Source organism: Hylobates moloch, unplaced genomic scaffold (assembly GCF_009828535.3).
Source record: "Hylobates moloch isolate HMO894 unplaced genomic scaffold, HMol_V3 SCAFFOLD_19, whole genome shotgun sequence".
Taxonomy (NCBI): Eukaryota; Metazoa; Chordata; class Mammalia; order Primates; family Hylobatidae; genus Hylobates; species Hylobates moloch.
Window position 1 is genome coordinate 11,793,721 of NW_026652294.1, and position 19,508 is coordinate 11,813,228.

The window sequence follows — 19,508 nt, forward strand, 5'->3', positions numbered from 1 at the left end:
CTACTCGAGAGGCTGAGGTGGGAGAATCACTTGAGCCTGGGAACCGGAGGTTGCAGTGAGCCAAGATCACGCCTTTGCACTCTACCCTGGGTGACAGAAGGAGACCCCGTCTCAAAAACAAAACAAAACAAAACAAACAAACAAAACAATTGAGTAATATTCCATTGTAAATACCACATTTTGTTTATCCATTCATCTTTTAATAGACATTCGAATTGTTTCCATCTTTTGGCTAATGTGAATTATGTGGCTATGAGCATTGGTGTACAAGTATCTGTTTGAGTCCCTGGTTTCAATTCTTTTGAATATATACCTAGAGATGGAAATGCTGGATAATATGGTAATTCTGTTTAACTTTTTGAGGAATGCCATTGCTATTTTCCACAAGGGCTGCACCATTTTCATTCCCACCAGCAATGCATAAGGGTTTTAATTTCTCCACATCCTTACCAACTTACTATTTTCCATTTTTGAATAATCATTTATAAAATTTTTAATTGACACGCAGTAATTGTACATAGTTATGGGGTACAGAGTGATATTTTGATACATGTATACAATATGTAATGGTCAAGTCAAAGCATATCCATCAGTTCAAACATTTATCATTCTTTGTGTTGAACTATTTTAAAATATACAATAAATCATTGTTAACTGTGGTCACTCTACAGTGCTATAGAACAATCTAATTTATTCTCCTATCTAGCTGTAATTTTATATCCATTAACTAACTTCTCCCTATCCAACCTCCTCCCTGCTGCCCTTCCTAGCTTCTAATAACTACTTCTAAGAGCTCATCTGTTTTAGCTCCCAGGTGAGTGAGAACACATGGTATTTATCTTCTGTACCTGACTTATTTCACTTAACATTATGTCATCTAGGTTAATCTCTGTTGCTGTGAATGACAGATCTTCATGCTTTTTTAAATGGCTGAATAATATTCCATTGTGCATATATACACTTTCTTTCTTTCTTTCTTTTTCTCTTTGTCTCTCTCTCTCTCTCTCTCCTCTTTCTTTTTTTTTTTTTTTGACAGAGTCTTGCTCTGTTGCCCAGGCTGGAGTGCAGTGGTGCAGTCATGGCTCACTGCAGCCTTGAACTCCTGGGCTCAAGTAGTCCATCTTAGCTTCCCAAGTAGCTGGGACTATAGGTGCGTGCCACCACACCCAGCTAATTTTTGTGTTTTTTGTACAGACAGGGTTTCACCATGTTGCCTAGGCTGGTCTCGAACTGCTGGGCTCAAGCAACCTGTCTGCCTCAACCTCCCAAAGTGCTGGAATTACAGACATGAGTTGCCAACCTGGCCTATATTTTATTCATGCATTCATCTGTTGATGGACACTTAGGTTGATTCCGTATCTTGGCTATTGTGAATAGTGCTGCAATAAACATGGAGGTATAGATGTCTCTTCCATATACTGATTTCTTTTCTTTTGGATAAATACCCAATAATAGGATTGCTGGATTATATGGTATTTCTATTTTAAGATTTTTGAGGACCTTCCATACTGTTTTCCATAATGCTTGTACTAATTTACGTTCCTACCAACAGTGTATAAAAATTTTCTTTTCTCTGCATCTTTGCCAGCATTCGTTATTTTTTGTTATTTTATTTCATTTCATTTCATTTTTTGAGACGGAGTCTTGCTCTGTTGCCCAGGCTGGAGTGCAGTGACAAGATCTTGGCTAACTGCAACCTCCGCGTCCTGGGTTCAAGTGATTCTCCTGCCTCAGCCTCTCGAGAAGCTGGGACCACAGGTGCATGCCACCACACCCGGCTGATTTTTTTTTGTATTTTTAGTAAAGACAGGATTTCACCAGACTGGTCTCAAACTCCTGACCTCAGGTGATCCACCCGCCTCGGCCTCCCAAAGTTCTGGGATTACAGGTGTGAGCCACCTCGCCTGGCCATTTTTTGTCCTTTTAATAATAGTCATTCTAACTGTGGGGAGATTATATCTCATTGTAGTTTCAATTTGCATTTCCCTGATGATTAATCATGTTGAGCATTTTTTCATATACTTATTAGCCATTTGTATGCCTTCTTTTGAGAAATGTCTATTCAGATCCTTTGCTTTTTTTTTTTTTTTTTGGCTTTGGAGTTGCTTGCACTTCTTGTATATTCTGGATATTAATTCTTTCTTGGATGAATAGTTTGCAAATGTTTTCTCCTGTTCTATAGGCTGTCTCTTCACTCTGTTGGTTATTTACTTTGCTGTGTAGAAACTTTTTAGTTTGATATAATCTCATTTGTCTATTTTTGGTTTTGTTACCTGTGCATTTGAAGTCTTACCCATAAAATCTTTACCCAGACCAATGTCCTGAAGCATTTTCCTGTGTTTTATAATTTTGAGTCTTACATTTAAGTCTTTAACATATTTTGAGTTTATTTTTGTATATGGTGAGAGACAGGAGTCTCTCATTCTTCTGCTGTGGATATCCAGTTTCTCTGGAACCATTTTTTGACAAGAGTATCTTTTCCCCAGTGTATGTTCTTGGTGCCTTTGTCAAAAATCAGCTGGTTGTAAATAGGCAGATTTATTTCTGGGTTCTCTATTCTGTTCCATTGGTCTATGTATCTCTTTTTATACCAGTGCCATGCTGTTTTGGTTACTATAGCTTTGTAGTATATTTTAAAGCCAGGTAATGTGATGCCTCCAACTTTGTTCTTTTTGCTCAGAATTACTTTAGCTATTCAGAGTCTTTTGTGGTTCCATAGGAGTTTTAGGATTGTTTTTTCCATTTCTATGAAGAATGTAATTGGTATTTTGACAGGGATTGCATTTGAATCTGTAGATTGTTTTGGGTAATTAATATGATCATTTTAGCAATATTAATTCTTCTAATCAATGAATATGGGATGCCTTTCCATCTTTTTGTGTTCTGTTCAATTTCTTTCATCAGTGTTTTGTAGTTTCATTGTAGCAATCTTTCACTTTCTTAAATTTATTCCTAGCTAATTTTTTTGGTAGGTATTGTAAATGAGATTTCTCTCTTGATTTCTTTTTCAGCTAGTTGGATGAATAACTATTTTAATGGGTATGAAGTATAAACATTAACTTTTGAGTTGAATTTGCAAATAAGTTACAACTGAAGTTAATTCAAGAAATGTTTTTGAGCCTTTGCTATATTGTTACACTCTGAGGGAATAACAAGGATTAATAATATATATTGAGTCTCTAGGTGATTTACAATGTATTTTCTCCTCCAATATATTTGTGAACAAATAAATAACCTTATAATTTTCATTGAGTGGGTGGAAAAATTCATCCAGAGACCTTATGCCAAAATTATAGATAAAAATGTGTGTTAAACTTACTTCCCAATGAGTATGGTCAAATTTTAATTATATCGTTCTCCTTTGGAAAATTAACAATAGGTACTTTTTTCAACTCAAATTCATTTTATGGTTTAGATAAGGCCTGATAGAATTATCTTAGCATTCATTCTTCCTTTGCTCTTCAAAATGTAGCTTGGGAAATTTCTCTCTAAACTGAACAATCTGGAAAACAGTTTATACCTAACTGTCTTTGATTTTAATTTTTTGTTTGCTTTTAGACTTTTTCAGTTTCATTTTTGGGCAGAGTAAGAGAGGAAGCATTATATTTGGTAAGATTTCTAATTAATTAATTATTTTTTAATAGGTTGGACTTGTTGAAATAATCCTGATACATTCCTACAATGGCCACTGCTCAGCTTTCTCACTGCATCACAATACACAAGGCATCTAAGGTATTTGTTAAGAATTAAAAGAAAATCAATGACCATTTAGTGAGTTAGTTCAGAATTATGATTTTAATCTTGTGTGTGTGTGTTTTTAAGCAGCAGTTTTATCAGTTAATTGGCACATAATATTCTGGGAGAGTATGTGTACATTTTAACTGCCTAATAGACCAAGGACCAGAAAATTAAAATAAATTTCTACAAAGTTATTTACTGGGTACTTGTTTCATGTTTATACAATATATTTAGATCTTCTAGAGTAAAAGAAATCAGAAACAAAAAGATGTTTAAAGAGAATAGTTCTTGGTTAGACATTCGCTTCCTAAAGTGTTAGGAAACTTGTGTTGCACACCATGGTTTAATTATAAGAACAGAAGGGGAGAGCACTGAGAGAAACTTGGATGCTAGGAGGTCTAGGGGAGCATCCCAGGGCCAGGCATATAGTTTAGTTTGTCCCATGACATTCATTAATGCATCATTTGTTTATTCATTGAGACTCAATATTATGTAATATAATATTCATTATACTGTGTAATTCACTGATAAAATACAAAAATATGATCTTCATCTTCCAAAAGTTTATAATCTGGTTAGGAGTTAAGTCAATATACAAAGTGATATATGATTTATATATATGTAAAAAAGAGTGAGACGATGCAAATTATAGGAATTTATTTAGAGATTTCATGTGGACTGGAATGGTTTGTATATTCCTCATGAAAGAGGTAAGACTGAAGGTGGACAGACCTTGAATGATGAAGATAATTTGCATAGAGGGGAGAGAATTCCCTGAGGAAAACCTAGCATAAGACTTGGCTCAGAATAAGAAATAAGATGGGCTGATTACAAAATTGGCTGACTGGCTTTGGGCTGCCTTGCAGTGAAATGCATGGTAAAAGCATTGCGCTGTCTTTTCCTATGCCATTTCTCTCTTTTTCTGGGGATCCAGGATCTAGTATAAAAATGAGACCCTTAATTTTGGGGATCTGTTTACACCTTCCAGCTGTGCCTGTTTATTAGGACCTAGAAACTACATGCTTTCCTGGGCCTGTTCTTCCAAGGGCTCCACCCTGAAGCCAGTAATCCAATTAAGAAACTTTAAAACTGGCAAACAAAAAATCTTACAACTACTGGATCTTCTTCTGTCTGTGTATTTATATGTGTTGCATGTATGGTGTTGACATAAAAGAGTGTTAATTAGTTGGCTTAAAGAAAAATAAGCACTTAAATCAAATATTTTGTCAGAAAAATTAAAACTTTAGTGCCTTTTAGTTTATATGACTGTAATAATCTTTGGAAAATAAAGATTATTGGTAAAATAAAAATATCTTCAAGATTTAGATATTTGATCCAGGTCAGATATTAGGTTTGCTAAAGGCTTTAATGTCATAAACTGCTTTTTTGACTTTTAAAAATTGTTCAACTTACCTGCTTTGGAGCCATTAGAGTCTAGGTAAAGCCTAGGGACATGTGGAGTTAGCCATGTCCCCTGGCTATGCTGGGAAAAGTCAGACTTTATCTGCACTCTGCCTTCAAAGATTATATTAACTGGTAATAAGTATTATCTTTGTAGTATGAATTAAGAGTGATACAGAATGTAAGCCACATGAGGGAGAGGATTTTTATATGTTTTGCTCACGACTATGTCTCAGAACCTTAAACAGTACCTAGAATGTAATAAGATTAAATGCATATTTGGGTTAAGATTTTCATACTTTGGAAATGGGAAAAAGAGCATGCCTGGCTGAAGGAACTGCATAAGACAACATTTTCCAAACGTATTTGACCAGCAAACACTTAACATTTTTACTGAGAGTATATATTCATATAATGCATGGGTGTACAACTAAATGAATTTTTACAAACTTAACACATTGTTGTAAGCCAGAAGCCAGATCAGAAACCAGAACACTACCAGCACTCCCTCTCTTGCTGTCTTCTAGTTATTATTACCTCTCCCCACCAAGAGAAACCACCATCTTGACATCTAACAGCATAGATTAGTTTCACCTGCTATTGTACTTTATATAAATGAAATCATACACTAATACTCATTTGTATCTGGTTTCTTTTGCTCAGCATTGTGTGTGAGAGTCATCTATATTACTCAGTATAGTTATAGATCATTCATTCTCATTGCTATATAGTATTCCATGGGGGGCATATACCACAGTTTTATTCATTCTACTGTTGATGAGCATTTGGGGGGTTTCCAGCGTGGGTCTATTGCAAATAACGCTTTTCTGAATACTCTAATACATGTCCTATAGTGAACATATAAGCATATGTGTTGGATGTATACCTATGAGTAAAATATGGGTCATAGGATATGTGTATATTTAGCTTTATTATATACTGCCAAGCACTTTTCCAAAGCGGTTGTACCCATTTACACTCCCACAACCAGTCTTTAGGAGTTTTTATTATTCTACATCCTTTTTAAAACTTTTAGCCATTTTGATGGGTGTGTAGTATTCTCTCATTGTGATTTTTTTTTTTTTTTTTTGAGACGGAGTCTTGCTCTGTTGCCCAGGCTGGAGTGCAGTGGCACAATCTCGGCTCACTGCAAGCTCCACCTCCTGGGTTCACGCCATTCTCCTGCCTCAGCCTCCCGAGTAGCTGGGACTACAGGCGCCTGCCACCGCGCCTGGCTAATTTTTTTTTGTATTTTTAGTAGAGACGGGGTTTCACCGTGTTAGCCAAGATGGTCTCGATCTCCTGACCTCGTGATCCGCCCGTCTCAGCCTCCCAAAGTGCTGGGATTACAGGCGTGAGCCACAGCGCCCAGCCCCGATTTTTTTTTTTTTTTTTTTTTTTTTTGACAGTCTCACTCTGTCACCCAGGCTGGAGTGGTACAACCTTGGCTCACTGTGATCTCCGCCTCCTGGGTTCAAGTGTTTCTCCTGCCTCAGCCTCCCAAGTAGCTGGGATTACAGGTGCCTTCTACCACACCTGGCTAATTTTTGTATTTTTAGTAGAGATGGGGGTTTCACCATGTTGGCCAGGCTGGTCTTGAACTCCTGACCTCAAGTGATCTGCCCACCCCAGCCTCCCAAAGTGCTGGGATTGCAGGTGTGAGCCACCACCCCTGGCCTCCTTGTGATTTTAATGCTCACTTCCCTGATAAAGTTTAAACACTTTTTCATTTGTTTATTGGTCATTTGGGTATGCTCTTTTATTAAGTGTCTATTTTCACACAAGTAGACACTTTTCTATTTGTCTTTCTTAAAGAATTTTAGGAGTTCTTTATACATTCTGGATCTGAGTCCTTTGTAAGACCTATGCTCTTAATAGTATATTAATGAATGAAGTTCTAAAGTTTAATATAGTCTAATTTGTTAATATTTAGAAAATACTTTAAAATTATAATGTATTGACACAATACCGGCTGGAATTCATGAAACATATTTTGTGCTTGGCTTAAAGAAAACAGCAAAAAGCAGCCTCACAGAATAATTATGACAAACAGATCAAATTTTTATTTTTATGTTAATACATAAACATGGTAAACATTGTGTATACAATAAACATAGTATGTCAAACATATGTTGAAATGATAATTTGAGATACCGGCACAACCTATCCATCAGCAAATATTCTATATGCAAGATGACTCTCGGTAGACACTCCTTACATACTGAAGCAAAAGTCACAAATTCATATATCAGTCGCTCTCTTATCACACTCCTTTTATGGCACACTATTTCTTAAGGAAGACTAATCATTTAAGAACAATGATTTAAGTTTGTTTACTATGTTGTATGTATACACACACATAAAATTTAGCAGGAAGCTATTCCTAGTATTGATACTTTTTATAGAACACTATGTGACATCTTACAGAAGCTTTGTGTTCCTCAGAGCTCTGGCTTAAGCAAAGCACAAAAGTATGGAAAAGCATGGCAGTAGAATAGTAGCTGAATAGCCACAATTCCACATAGCTAGACAGTAGAGTGCATGGGAGAGAATAAGGGAGTGTGGGCAGGGAGGAAGGGGTGCAAGATGAGGCAGGAGAGCTAAACAAGAATAAGATTTTGACAGTTCTCAAATCCCACTCTAAGGTACTTGAACTCTATCCTGGATGAACACTGGCAGTATCATGATAAGATTTGTATCCTTGAAAATTAATTCTGATGGCAATATGGAAGACAGGTTGAATAAAAGAATTGTTAGCAAAGAGATAAGGGGCTACTGCAGTAATCAAGGAGAGAATTGAGTATGTCCTCAGTCAAGCCAGTGGCAGTGAGAAGGGAAAGGAGAAAATAGATTTGAGAACTCTTTTAAAGAGAATTAATAGAATTTAGTGGGGTATGAGGGAGCGAGAAGTCAAAGATGAAGCTGCTTCTAGCCTGGATGACTGGAGTAGTTCTGATTCACTAGTCTGAGAAAGAGACTTGGGATCAGGTTTTAGCCAGGGGTGGCAGAGATAAACTGAGTTTAAGGGATCTACAAAGTGGTTTAGGTGCAGATGTTCAGGAAATAAAAATATAGAACTGGGACTCAGAACAGAAATAGGGACCTGAATTCCTTTCTGTATAGGCTGTAGCTGAAGCTATGAAACTTGATGAGATTATTCAAGAAGACAGCTATAAAAGAGAAAAAGCCTGAAGACAGAATCCTGGGGGATAACCAACAGTTAAAGAGCAGAACAACTGGAAAAAGTAAGAGACTCAGAGAGATATGTAGGGATAGGTGAAAAAACAAAATAGTGTTATGGCACCTTGAAGAGGAAAAGAGAGTATGTGGGTAACAGTGTCAGATAATATAAAGAAGTTACATATTATGAGGAATGAGAAGAGGTCAACTATAGGATTGTACTTGGTGACTTTGGAGAGAATAGTGTAGAAAGGAAAGGAGGAAAATCCAGATTGCAGTGGGGTCCGAGGAGTGTATGAGAGGGAAGAAGATTATATAATCATAGTAAAACTCCAGTTTCATGGATCATTGTGAAATAAATTGTTTTAGTCTTGAATTACTTGGGTAATTGTTTCTGCCTTTCTGCTCTGCCTTGCCTATGAAGATCTAATTTAATGTAATATTCAAAGCACTGTTTCTTTTTGATTACCTTCAAAGATATCAAATTTGAAGTCCTGAGAAATCTTTTCATCATATCTGTGGTAATGATGTGCTAAACTGAATGTATTAAAGAATACTAATCTTTTTTCACCTCCATTGTTTTTCCAGGAAACAGTTTTCCCATCCCAAATCACTAATGAGCATGAGTCACTGAAAATGGTGAAGAAACTTTTTGCTACTTCCATCTCATGTATAACATACCTAAGGGGTCTGTTTCCAGAGAGCTCTTACGGAGAACGCCATTTGGATGGTAAAATTAAACTAACTAGTCTCTTTGGCTGTTGTAGCCCCTTTCTCTATTTCACAGGCATAAACCTTTCACTTCTCACAAAGTGTGCTAATTGCAACTTAAGGGCCTGTTCTTCAAGACCAATTTGTTAATCCATTTTCCATTTTAATTTTACTGTGTGTAGTGATTTTACTTATAGGAATTTCTAGTTCCTAGCTAGATGCCAGGTGACAGATGGAGGAAAAAATAAATCTGTTTGGACAAGTCCAGTATAAAAGCAACAGCTAGATCAAAATCTATTTGAATGCTGTAGATTTGCACTATTTTGTGCCTCAATTGAATTTATTCTTTAAGGTACACTTTGGCATTGAGGAAGTTCAAAGGAACCAGGTGAAAAACTTTTCTTCCTGTTAACATATATAAAAATACTGGGAAAAAACAAACCCAAATTCACTTGTTGAGTAACATGGATATTAAGATAATTATTATTCTAAACAGTTCTGGCTTTTTTCTCAGTTGCCAGGTCTTCCATTTTCATTCCTTTTGTTTCAGTGCTCTTAAACTTATCATCTCATTGCCTTATATTACAAGCTGCTTCTGGCCCTTTTTCTTCTCTTATTATAAAAACAAGTACCAGCCAGGCATGGTGGCTCATGCCTGTAATCCCAACACTTTGGGAGGCTGAGGCGGGTGGATCACCTTAGGTCAGGAGTTGAAGACCAGCCTGGCCAACATGGTGAAACACTGTCTCTACTAAAAATACAAAAACTAGTTGGGCATTATGCTGGGTGCCTGTAATCCCAGCTACTTGGGAGGCTGAGGCAGGAGAATCACTTGAACCCAGGAGACAGACATTGCAATGAGCCAAGATCGTGCCATTGCACTCCAGCCTGGGTGACAAGAGCAAAACTTCATCTCGAAAAAACAAAAAACAAAAAACAAAAAACAAAAAACCCAAGTACCTAGGACTCAACAAGTTTTCAAAATCTTATTTGTTTAAAAAGCTGGATTGCATATCGTGAAAATGGCCATACTGCCCAAAGTAAATTATAGATTCAATATAGATTCAGTGTTACTCCCATTAAGCTAGCATTGACTTTCTTCACAGAATTAGAAAAAACTACTTTAAATTTCATATGGAACCAAAAAGGAGCCCATATAGCCAAGACAATCCTAAGCAAAAAGAACAAAGCTGGAGGCATCATGCTACCTGACTTCAAACTATGCTACAAGGCTACAGTAACCAAAACAGCATGGTACTGCTACCAAAATAGGTATATAGACCAATGGAATATAACGGAGGCCTCAGAAATAACACTACACATCTACAACCATCCGATCTTTGACAAACCTGACAAAAACAGGCATTGAGGAAAGGATTCCCTATTTAATAAATGGTGCTGGGAAAACTGGCTAGCCATATGCAGAAAACTGAAACTGGACCCCTTCCTTACACCTTATACAAAAATTAATTCAACATGGATTAAAGACTTAAATGTAATACCTAAAACCGTAAAAACCCTAGAAGAAAACCTAGGCAGTACCATTCAGGACATAGGCATGGGCAAAGACTTCATGACTAAAGCACCAAAAGCAATTGCAACAAAAGCCAAAATAAACAAATGGGATCTAATTAAACTAAAGAGCTTCTGCACAGCAAAAGAAATTGTCATCAGAGTGAACAGGAAACATACAGAATGGGAGAAAATGTTTGCAATCTATCCATCTGACAAAGGTTTAATATCCAGAATCTACAAGGAACTTAAAACAAATTTACAAGAAAAAAAATGACCCTATCAAAAAGTGGGCAAAGGATATGAATAGACACTTCTCAAAAGAAGACATTTATACAGCCAACAAACATATGAAAAAAAGCTCATCATCACTGGTCGTTAGAGAAATGCAAATCAAAACCGCAATGAGATACTATCTCATGCCAGTTAGAACGGAAATCACTAAAAAGTCAGGAAACAACAGATGCTGGAGAGAATGTAGATAAATAGGAATGCTTTTACACTGTTGCTGGGAGTGTAAATTAGTTCAACCATTGTGAAAGACAATGTGGCAATGCCTCAAGGATACAGAACCAGAAATACCATTTGACCAAACAATCCCAGTACTGGGTATATACCCAAAGGATTATAAATCATTCTATTATAAAGACACATGCACACATATGTTTATTGCAGCACTATTTACAATAGCAAAGACTTGGAACCAACCCAAATGCCCATCAATGGTAGACTGGATAAAGAAAATGTGGCACATATACATCATGGAAAACTATGTAGCCATGAAAAAGAATTAGTTCATGTCCTTTGCAGGAACATGGATGACGCTGGAAACCATCATTCTCAGCAAAGTACCACAGGAACAGAAAACCAAACACTGCATGTTCTCACTCATAAGTGAGAGTTGAACAATGAGAACACATGGAAACAGGAAGGGGAACATCACACACTGGAGCCTGTTGGGGGGTGGTGGGCAAGGGAAGGAATAGCATTAGGACAAATACCTAATGCATGTGGGGCTTAAAACCTAGACGACGAGTTGATGGGTGCAGCAAACCACAATGGCACATGAACAAACCTGCACGTTCTGCACATGTATTCCAGAACTTAAAGTATTAAAAAAAAAAAAAAAGCTGGATTGTGAATCTTGTTGACTTGTCACTAAAATAGGAACTGTCATTTGGAAAATAAATATAGAGAGCTACAAGTTACCTTGTAAGATGTTATTTTTTAAAATCTAATTTTAAATTTCTTACGTCTGTATTTAATGATATACCTTGGCCTCATTTCAGTCTAATTCTCTTGGTTGGGCATTGTGGCTCATGCTTGTAATCTAAAATGTAACCATAACACTTTGAAAGGCAAGGTGGGCAGATTGCTTGAGCCTAGGAGTCCAAGACCAGCCTGAACAACACGGTGAAACCCCGTCTCTATAAAAAATACAAAAAATTAGCTGGCCATGGTGGTGAGTGCCTGTATTTCCAGCTACTCTGGAGGCTGAGGTGGGAGGATCATCTGAGCCTGGGGGTTTAAGGCTACAGTAAGCCATGATTGCACCACTGAATTCCAGCCTGGGTGATACAGTGAGACTCTGTCTCAAAAAAGGTTATCTTAAGCAATGTAAGAGCATCAATAAAATGCATGTGTGCTATAAGCACATAAACATGATATTTGCAATCATGACAACCTCATTTGTATTATGACATCTTTTGGTCTATGAGATACAAACTTGTAATAGTGAATGTGTTTATATCTAACATATATTTGCAGTTTCCCCTCTTGTCTAGAACATATAATTGAGAAAGACATATTTTTGATAATAAGCACATATTGTGTGTCAGGCACTACCCTAGGCAACGGCAATGATACCATTCCCTATAGCTTTATTTTTTGTGACAGTTATTGTGGGAGTTATATGTCTCCCTTTCAATGTTTGTTCTTAAAGTAATATACATCATAAAAATGCTTAATACTCCTGTGTCACTCTCTTGTAATTTCTGAATGTTTTATCAACATGAGATAATTTTCATATCCCTCAATAGAGATACAGGTAACATCAATTTTAGTATAGGAAAACAATATGAAAATGGGAAGTTGCTTATGCAAAATTACACATAAATCAGTGATTGATCTTGGACTACTTTAAACCAAAACTCTATTTATTTATTTTGAGACAGAGTCTCATTTCATTGTCCGGGCTGGAGTGTGGCGGCATGATCATTACAGGATTACAGCTTCGACCTTCCAGGCTCAAGTGATCCTCCTGCCTCAGCTTCCTGAGTAGTTGGGACTATAGGCATGTGCCACTATGCCCAGATAATTTTTTTAATTATCTTTTTTAGAGGTGAGGTTTCACTAGGTTGCCCAGGCTGGTTTCGACGTCCTGGACTCAAGCAATCCTCCTGCCTCAGCCTCCCAAAGTGCTGGGATTGCAGGTGTGAGCCACTGCGCCCGGCCTAAACCCAAACTCTTAATATGATATTCCTATTCTTTTTAAGTATAAAAAGGTAGTTAGATTTCAGATAAAATAAATATTTGAGAATAATCCATGTGAAATTTTTATTCCTTTTCATTGAGAGGGAGAGAAATAACAGGGAAATGACTGAGATTGAGGTGTATATTTTAAGGAGAGAAATAACAGGGAAATGACTGAGATTGAGGTGTATATTTTAAGTTGGTCAATGGAGATAGTCTCAATACTACCTCATAATTACTTAGAACTCTACAGAGGCAAAGAAGGGACACAAATTGATTTTGGAGCCAACTCAGCTGTGCTACATTGTAGAAGGGGGAAACTCCTAACTGTAATCGAAATTGAGACTAAGCTACTTCTTAACATAGGATTTATTTTTAAAGTAGATGTTTAGAGATCCAAAATGTTTTTATAAGCTATAAAACTAAATAAAATAGTTAAAGGAAATACCCTTTTTAGCATGGACAATTTCAGTACAGCAGTCATTTAGTAGATAAAAATAGACTGTGTTTCTGTTTTTGTAGACCTCAGTTTAAAAATCCTCCGAGAAGATAAAAAATGTCCTGGGTCACTGCATATTATCAGATGGTAAGTAATAGAAATTCTATAAAAGTTGAACAACATTATTTTTATCATGGCTGAAATTACCCATAAGGCTTCATTTAGTAAGACCATTTTTAAAAAAACCATTTCTTTCTTCTTTCCTACTTTCCCTCTTTCTTTTTCTTTTTCTTTTTCTGATTTTTTTTTTTTTTTGAGATGGAGTCTTGCTCTGTCACCCAGGCTGGAGTGCAGTGGCACGATCTCGGCTCACTGCAACCTCTGCCTCCCAGGTTCAAGCGATTTTCCTGCCTCAGCCTCCCGGATAGCTGGGTCTACAGGTGCACGCCACCATGCTCAGCTAATTTTTGTATTTTTAGTAGAGACAGGGTTTCACCATGTTGGCCAGGCTGGTCTCGATCTCTTGACCTCATGATCCGACCACCTTGGCCTCCCAAAGTGCTGGGACTACAGGCGTGAGCCACTGCCCTGGCCTACTTTCCCTCTTTCTTTTTAAAAATAATTTTCTAGGAATTTCTAAGAATTATTCAATATAATTTTAAGACACTGATTTAGCTTTGTTTTTGAAAGAAAATTGACTTGTATAAAAATAAAAACTGTGATAAAATATTAAATATATACACCTACTATGTACCCACAGAAATTTTAAAAATTGATAATTCATCATATGTGTGTCAGTGTACTAAACATGGGATCCAAAAAAATTTGGTTCACTACCACAAAATTGCTATTACTTATAAAGTTCTATCAACATATTAAAAGTTGCTGGAAGTTTAAAAAAAGATTAAATGAGAAAGGTAAGATGGTTATCAACTTAACGTACATCAAAGCAAAAAGCGCAAATGAATTCTGTACTTGGAATTTTTTTGACTTTGCATGTGGTCCAATTGACATCAAACATTTATTTCTTAACAGGATTCAAGGTTGTTTTGATGCTTTGGAAAAGAGATACGTAAGAATGTTTTTAAACTTACACTGGAATCAAAGGCTTGTCTTTTATTCTTAAAAAAAGAAATTAGACATTTATTTTGTTTTTGTGTTCAACAGTATAAGTGTCTACGTTTGCATCCATAAACGAATTTCTTGTTATCTTATGTCTTTATTGTCCTGTTGTTGTCTCCTTTGCATCAATTAGAAAGAAAACTCATTTTTCTCTTTTGCATACCCATATTTTTTGACCACAGAGTTTCCTCTGAAGTCACTGGAAGAGATCCACAGGATGTGGGACAGGAGAGACAAGAATCTGGCATTTAGTGCATTGAACATATTTAGAATAGCGGTGATTCAATTTGCAGATATGAAAGGAAAAAATGGACTTGAATAATTGGTTTTTATTCTTAGTTATTTTGGTAACTATATTTGGTTCATAAGTATAATCTATTCCCTTACAATAGCTAGTATTGTACCTCAAATTTTAAAAAAAATACAGCTTAAATTTTAAGTGCATCTGATCTTTCATGCTGCCCAAGACAGCTATGAAGGGTGTACAAAATGGAGGCTCTAGTCCTAGTTGAAGAGACAAGATGTATATAAATGAAATTTCTCTTTTTCTTTTTTTTTCTGTGAAGCTTTTATTATGAGCAGAGGGCAGGGCAAGGCAGGGGGCTCAGACGCTGGCAGCGGCTTTCCTCACGGTGGCCAGGACGTTGCGCAGCTCCTCCTACTTTCTCTTGGTGCGGATGTGTGTTCCCACCTCTTTCTTGATGAACTTGAAGGCCCATTTGTCCTTGGAGACCTTGAGCTACTCCATGGGATGCCCATACGGGGTGAAGCCACACACCTCTCGGATCATATCCCGCATGAACTTGGTGTGTTTGGTCAGGCACCTGCGATGGCAGCTGGGCCTGGGCTTGCTCACATTCTTGGTCACCTTGTGGCCCTTGTTGAGGCCCATGGTTGTAGGATAAAGCAGAGCCATGGCTGCTGCTCTCCAGTGACAGCCAAGGCCTATAAGTATTTGAAATTTCCGCCACTGCTTTTCCCCATTTTCTCCATCTATGTCTTCTTTTTACTCAATTCCTGTTCCTTTAAGAAATCTTGAGGTCAAGAAGCCTTACACTGGATTATTTAGCACATTCATACATTTCTATTTCCACTGCACATTTGTTACTTATGATTTATTCAACACTGACCAAAGGGACCTAGGGATACAAAGATAAAACAGAAGTGGGAAAGAGCTTATAGACCATGGCAGAAGATAAGTGAATTCATATGCAGGGCTGATGATCAGCTGTTACATACTGACTCAGCTGTATCTGCTCTTAAAATATTGAAATATTTCTGTATTGAATGGTAAATAGCTACTTTTCCGAGACCTCATGTGGCTCCCCATCAATATCCTCCCCATCACCTTACAGTGTCTCTTTTGAGATCTCTCCAGAACACTCCAAAATCCAGTAACCAAAGGGTTAATATCTAGTCCAGGGGTTGCTTCCAGGAGCCCAGCTCTAGAGCCAAATTGGCATCCTTTCTGATTGGCCAGTATCTATGTCACATTGGGCTTTACATGTTTATTTATTAATTTTTTTGTGAGTGTGTGGCAGAGTCTTACTCTGTCGCCCAGGCTGGAGTGCAGTGGTGCGAACTTGGCTCACTGCAACTTCCACCTCCCAGGTTCAAGTGATGCTCCTGCCTCAGCTTCCTAAGTAGCTGAGATTACACACATGCACCACCACACTCAGCTAATTTTTGTATTTTTAGTAGAGATGGGGTTTCACCATGTTGGCCAGGCTTCTCTCGAACTCCTGACCTCAAGTGATCTGCCCAACTCAGCCTCCCAACATGCTGGGATTACAGGCATGAACCACTGCACCCAGACTATATATTGATTTTTTTATATCAACTTGATATTTTTATGTAAAAATATCAGAGATATTTTGATCACCCCTATAATGCTCATTAGAAAGTGATGCATGCCAAAAGAAAGATAATGATCATATGCAATGGGAAGTATGGGAAAGGAGCCACTATACCCTGTGAGAAACATGAGATAAATCTTTTGAGAGAAAATAGCTTTTGAGCTTTGGAGGCCCTGAATATTTGGACAGATTGAGAGGGGGAGAAGGCCATCACTGTTATACTGAACAGTGCTCATTCATTTCCCCTTCATCCATTGATTTAGCAGCATTTTCTGACTGTTCCTCATTGAGGGGCAGTACAACATAGTTAGAAGTTCAAGTTTTGGAGTCAGGTGGTCTGAAGAATCCCAGTTCTGTCACTTAACACCTGTGTGACCTTTAGCAAGTAACCTACCTTTTGGTACCTTAGTTTCTTTGCATATAAGATGGGGATAATAATAGAATCCACTTGTTAAGGTTATTTGATAATTAAATGAGTTAATAATCCAAAGCAGTGGTTCTCAAACTTTAGCTTGCATCAGAATCACCTGGAGGACTTGTTAAAACACAGGTTGTCAAGCCTCACCTCAAAATTTCTGATGTACAAATTTGCATTTCAGACAAATTACAAGTGATGCTCTTGACTGCTGGTCTAGGGACCATAATTTGAAAAACCACTGATCTAAAATGTTTAGAACAATGCCTGGCACATAACAAATACTATGTATGTGTTAAACATTCATTCTTTATACATTGGCTATTTAATCTGTGCCAGATATTGTGCCTAAGCATTGGATGAGATAATAATGAGAGTAAAATGTGATTCCACTCCCAGGGAGGTCATAATATAATAGAGTCACTTCTTAAATAAAAAATTATAAGTAGTACATGTACTAAAATAGCAGTATAATGTACAAAGAGTATCTAGCTAGTTTGATAAATTTATTTTACTAAATGACTACCTGTATGACTGACTCAGTCAAAATAACTTGTTTTGGAGAGATCAAAAGACAAAATTTTAGATAGATGACTTAGTCTCTTAAGTAAATAGTATTTATATTGTTTTTCAGTTGTTAATCTTTTATAACTTTCCTCAGGTGATCTTGTAGCTGGTACAATATGTTTTAAAAGTAGTTTGAGGCCGAGCACAGTGGCTCACACCTGTAATCCCAGCACTTTGGGAGGCTGAGATGGGTGGATCTCTTGAACCCAGGAGTTTGAGACCAGCCTAGGCAACATGGTGACACCCTGTCTCTGCTACAAATACAAAAAATTAGCTGAGTGTGGTGGCTTGTGCCTATAATCCCAGCTACTCGAGAGGCTGAGGCAGGAGAATTGCTTGAACCTAGGAGGCAGAGGTTGCAGTGAGCTGAGATCATGCCACTGCACTCCAGCCTGGGCGACAGAGCGAAACTTCATCTCAAATAAATAAATAAATAAATGAAAATAGTTTGAGTAAAATCAAATTTGAGTATCTAGAGATCTTGAAAGATGTTCCCCTGTAAGAGCATGATTATTTCTAGTTATGAAATTTTGTATGTTTTTTTTTTTTTAGAGTCTCACTCTATCGCCCAGGCTGTAGTGCAGTGGCGTGATCTCGGCTCACTGCAACCTCTGCCTCCCAAGTTCAAGCGATTCTTCTGCCTCAGCCTCCTGAGTAGCTGGGACTACAGGCATGTGCCACCATGCCTTGCTAATTTTTGTATTTTTAAAGTAGAGATAGGGTTTCAATTTTGGGTGATTTTTATACTTATTTTGTGCTTTATATTATGCTTGAATTCTTTAAAATAAGCACATATCAGTGTTGTAGATAATTACTGTGAAAAAAGAGACTATATTGTATATAGCTACCTAGCTTGTTTCCTTATTCCCATTCTCAATTCCTCACCATTCCAACCTACTGTCCACACTGCATACTTTCAGAAACCCAAGTCTGATCATGTCATTCTTTTGCCTAAAAATTTTCCACAGCTTTTAAAATAAAGTTCAGAGTCCTTCACGTGGTCTGCAAGGCCTGTATGATCCCTATATTCTTGTCCAAGGCATCACTGTTGTTCCCATGTTCAAGCCACACAAAGAATCTAGAACATGCCAAGCTCCTTTTACCTTTGCATATATTGTTCCTTTTGCCTGGAAATTTCTCTCCCCTGCCCCATACACCTTGCCTGGCTAACTCCAATTTATCTTTCAAGTCTCGGCTTAAATATTTACTTCCCTAGGGAGACCTTCCCTGACACCCTTCTCCCTAGCCTAGATGGTCCCTTTATTTTATGTTCTCATAGCATCCCATGCTGCTTCTTCGTAGCAATGAACACGATGTTAATGATGTAGCTATCTTTGCTATTTTTTTGTTGTTTAATGTTGTTCTCACCTGTTAGTCTGAATGTTCCCTGAGATTGGGACCATGTCTATTTTTGAATGAATGCATAAATATATGAACCAATTAATTAATGTATGAGTTTATATGCAGTAATCAAAATGGCCACACAGTGGCAGTAAAGTTTTAGTACTTTGATATGAAATTATGGTTCTGAAATTTTTTTTTCTTTTCTCTTTCTCTCTTTCCCACCCTCCCTCCTTCTTTCCTTCCTTCCTTCCTTCCTTTTCTTCCTTTCTCTCTTTCCTTCCTTCCCTCCCTCCCTCCCTTCCTTTCTTCCTTCTTCCTTCCTTCCTTCCTTCCTTCCTTCCTTCCTTCCTTCCTTCCTTCTTTCCTTCTTTTTTTTTGGAGTCTCTCTCTGTTGCCCAGGCTGGAGTACAGCGGCGTGGTCTTGTCTCACTGCAACCTCTGCCTCCCAGGTTCAAGTGATTCTCCTGCCTCAGCCTCCCGAGTAGCTGGGATTACAGGCACCTGCCACTACGCCTGGCTAATTTTTTGTATTTTTAGTAGAGACGGGGTTTCACCATGTCGGCCATGCTGGTCTCGAACTCCTGACCTTGTGATCCGCCGGACTCAGCCTCCCAAAGTGCTGGGATTACAGACATGAGCCACTGCGCCTGGCCCTCTCTTTCTTTCTTATAGGGTTTCACTCTGTTGCTTAGGCTGGAGTGCATTGGCACAATCATGGCTCACTGCAGCCTCAACTTCAAGGCCTCAAACA

At 37.6% G+C, this 19,508-nt stretch overlaps 1 protein-coding gene and 1 pseudogene across 9 annotated transcripts in view; one reads left to right on the forward strand and one right to left on the reverse strand.

Moving 5' to 3' along the window:
- HORMAD2 (HORMA domain containing 2) overlaps positions 1-19,508 on the forward strand; it is a 96,479-nt gene that overhangs the window by 9,370 nt on the left and 67,601 nt on the right. For 7 of the 9 annotated variants that reach the window (XR_009211224.1, XR_009211225.1, XR_009211226.1 and 4 more), the window contains 4 exons: positions 3,645-3,732; positions 8,908-9,049; positions 13,537-13,600; positions 14,489-14,525. Coding sequence is in view for 4 of the 9 variants with exons in the window: in XM_058432020.1 (XP_058288003.1) it covers positions 3,682-3,732; positions 8,908-9,049; positions 13,537-13,600; positions 14,489-14,525 (294 nt within the window). In the remaining 5 variants the exon portion in view is untranslated. Of the gene's footprint in view, positions 1-3,644; positions 3,733-8,907; positions 9,050-13,536; positions 13,601-14,488; positions 14,526-19,508 lie in introns of those variants that run through there. The other 2 variants (XR_009211227.1, XR_009211228.1) reach the window with 2 other exon arrangements.
- On the reverse strand, positions 15,180-15,491 carry LOC116459083 (large ribosomal subunit protein eL36-like; annotated as a pseudogene).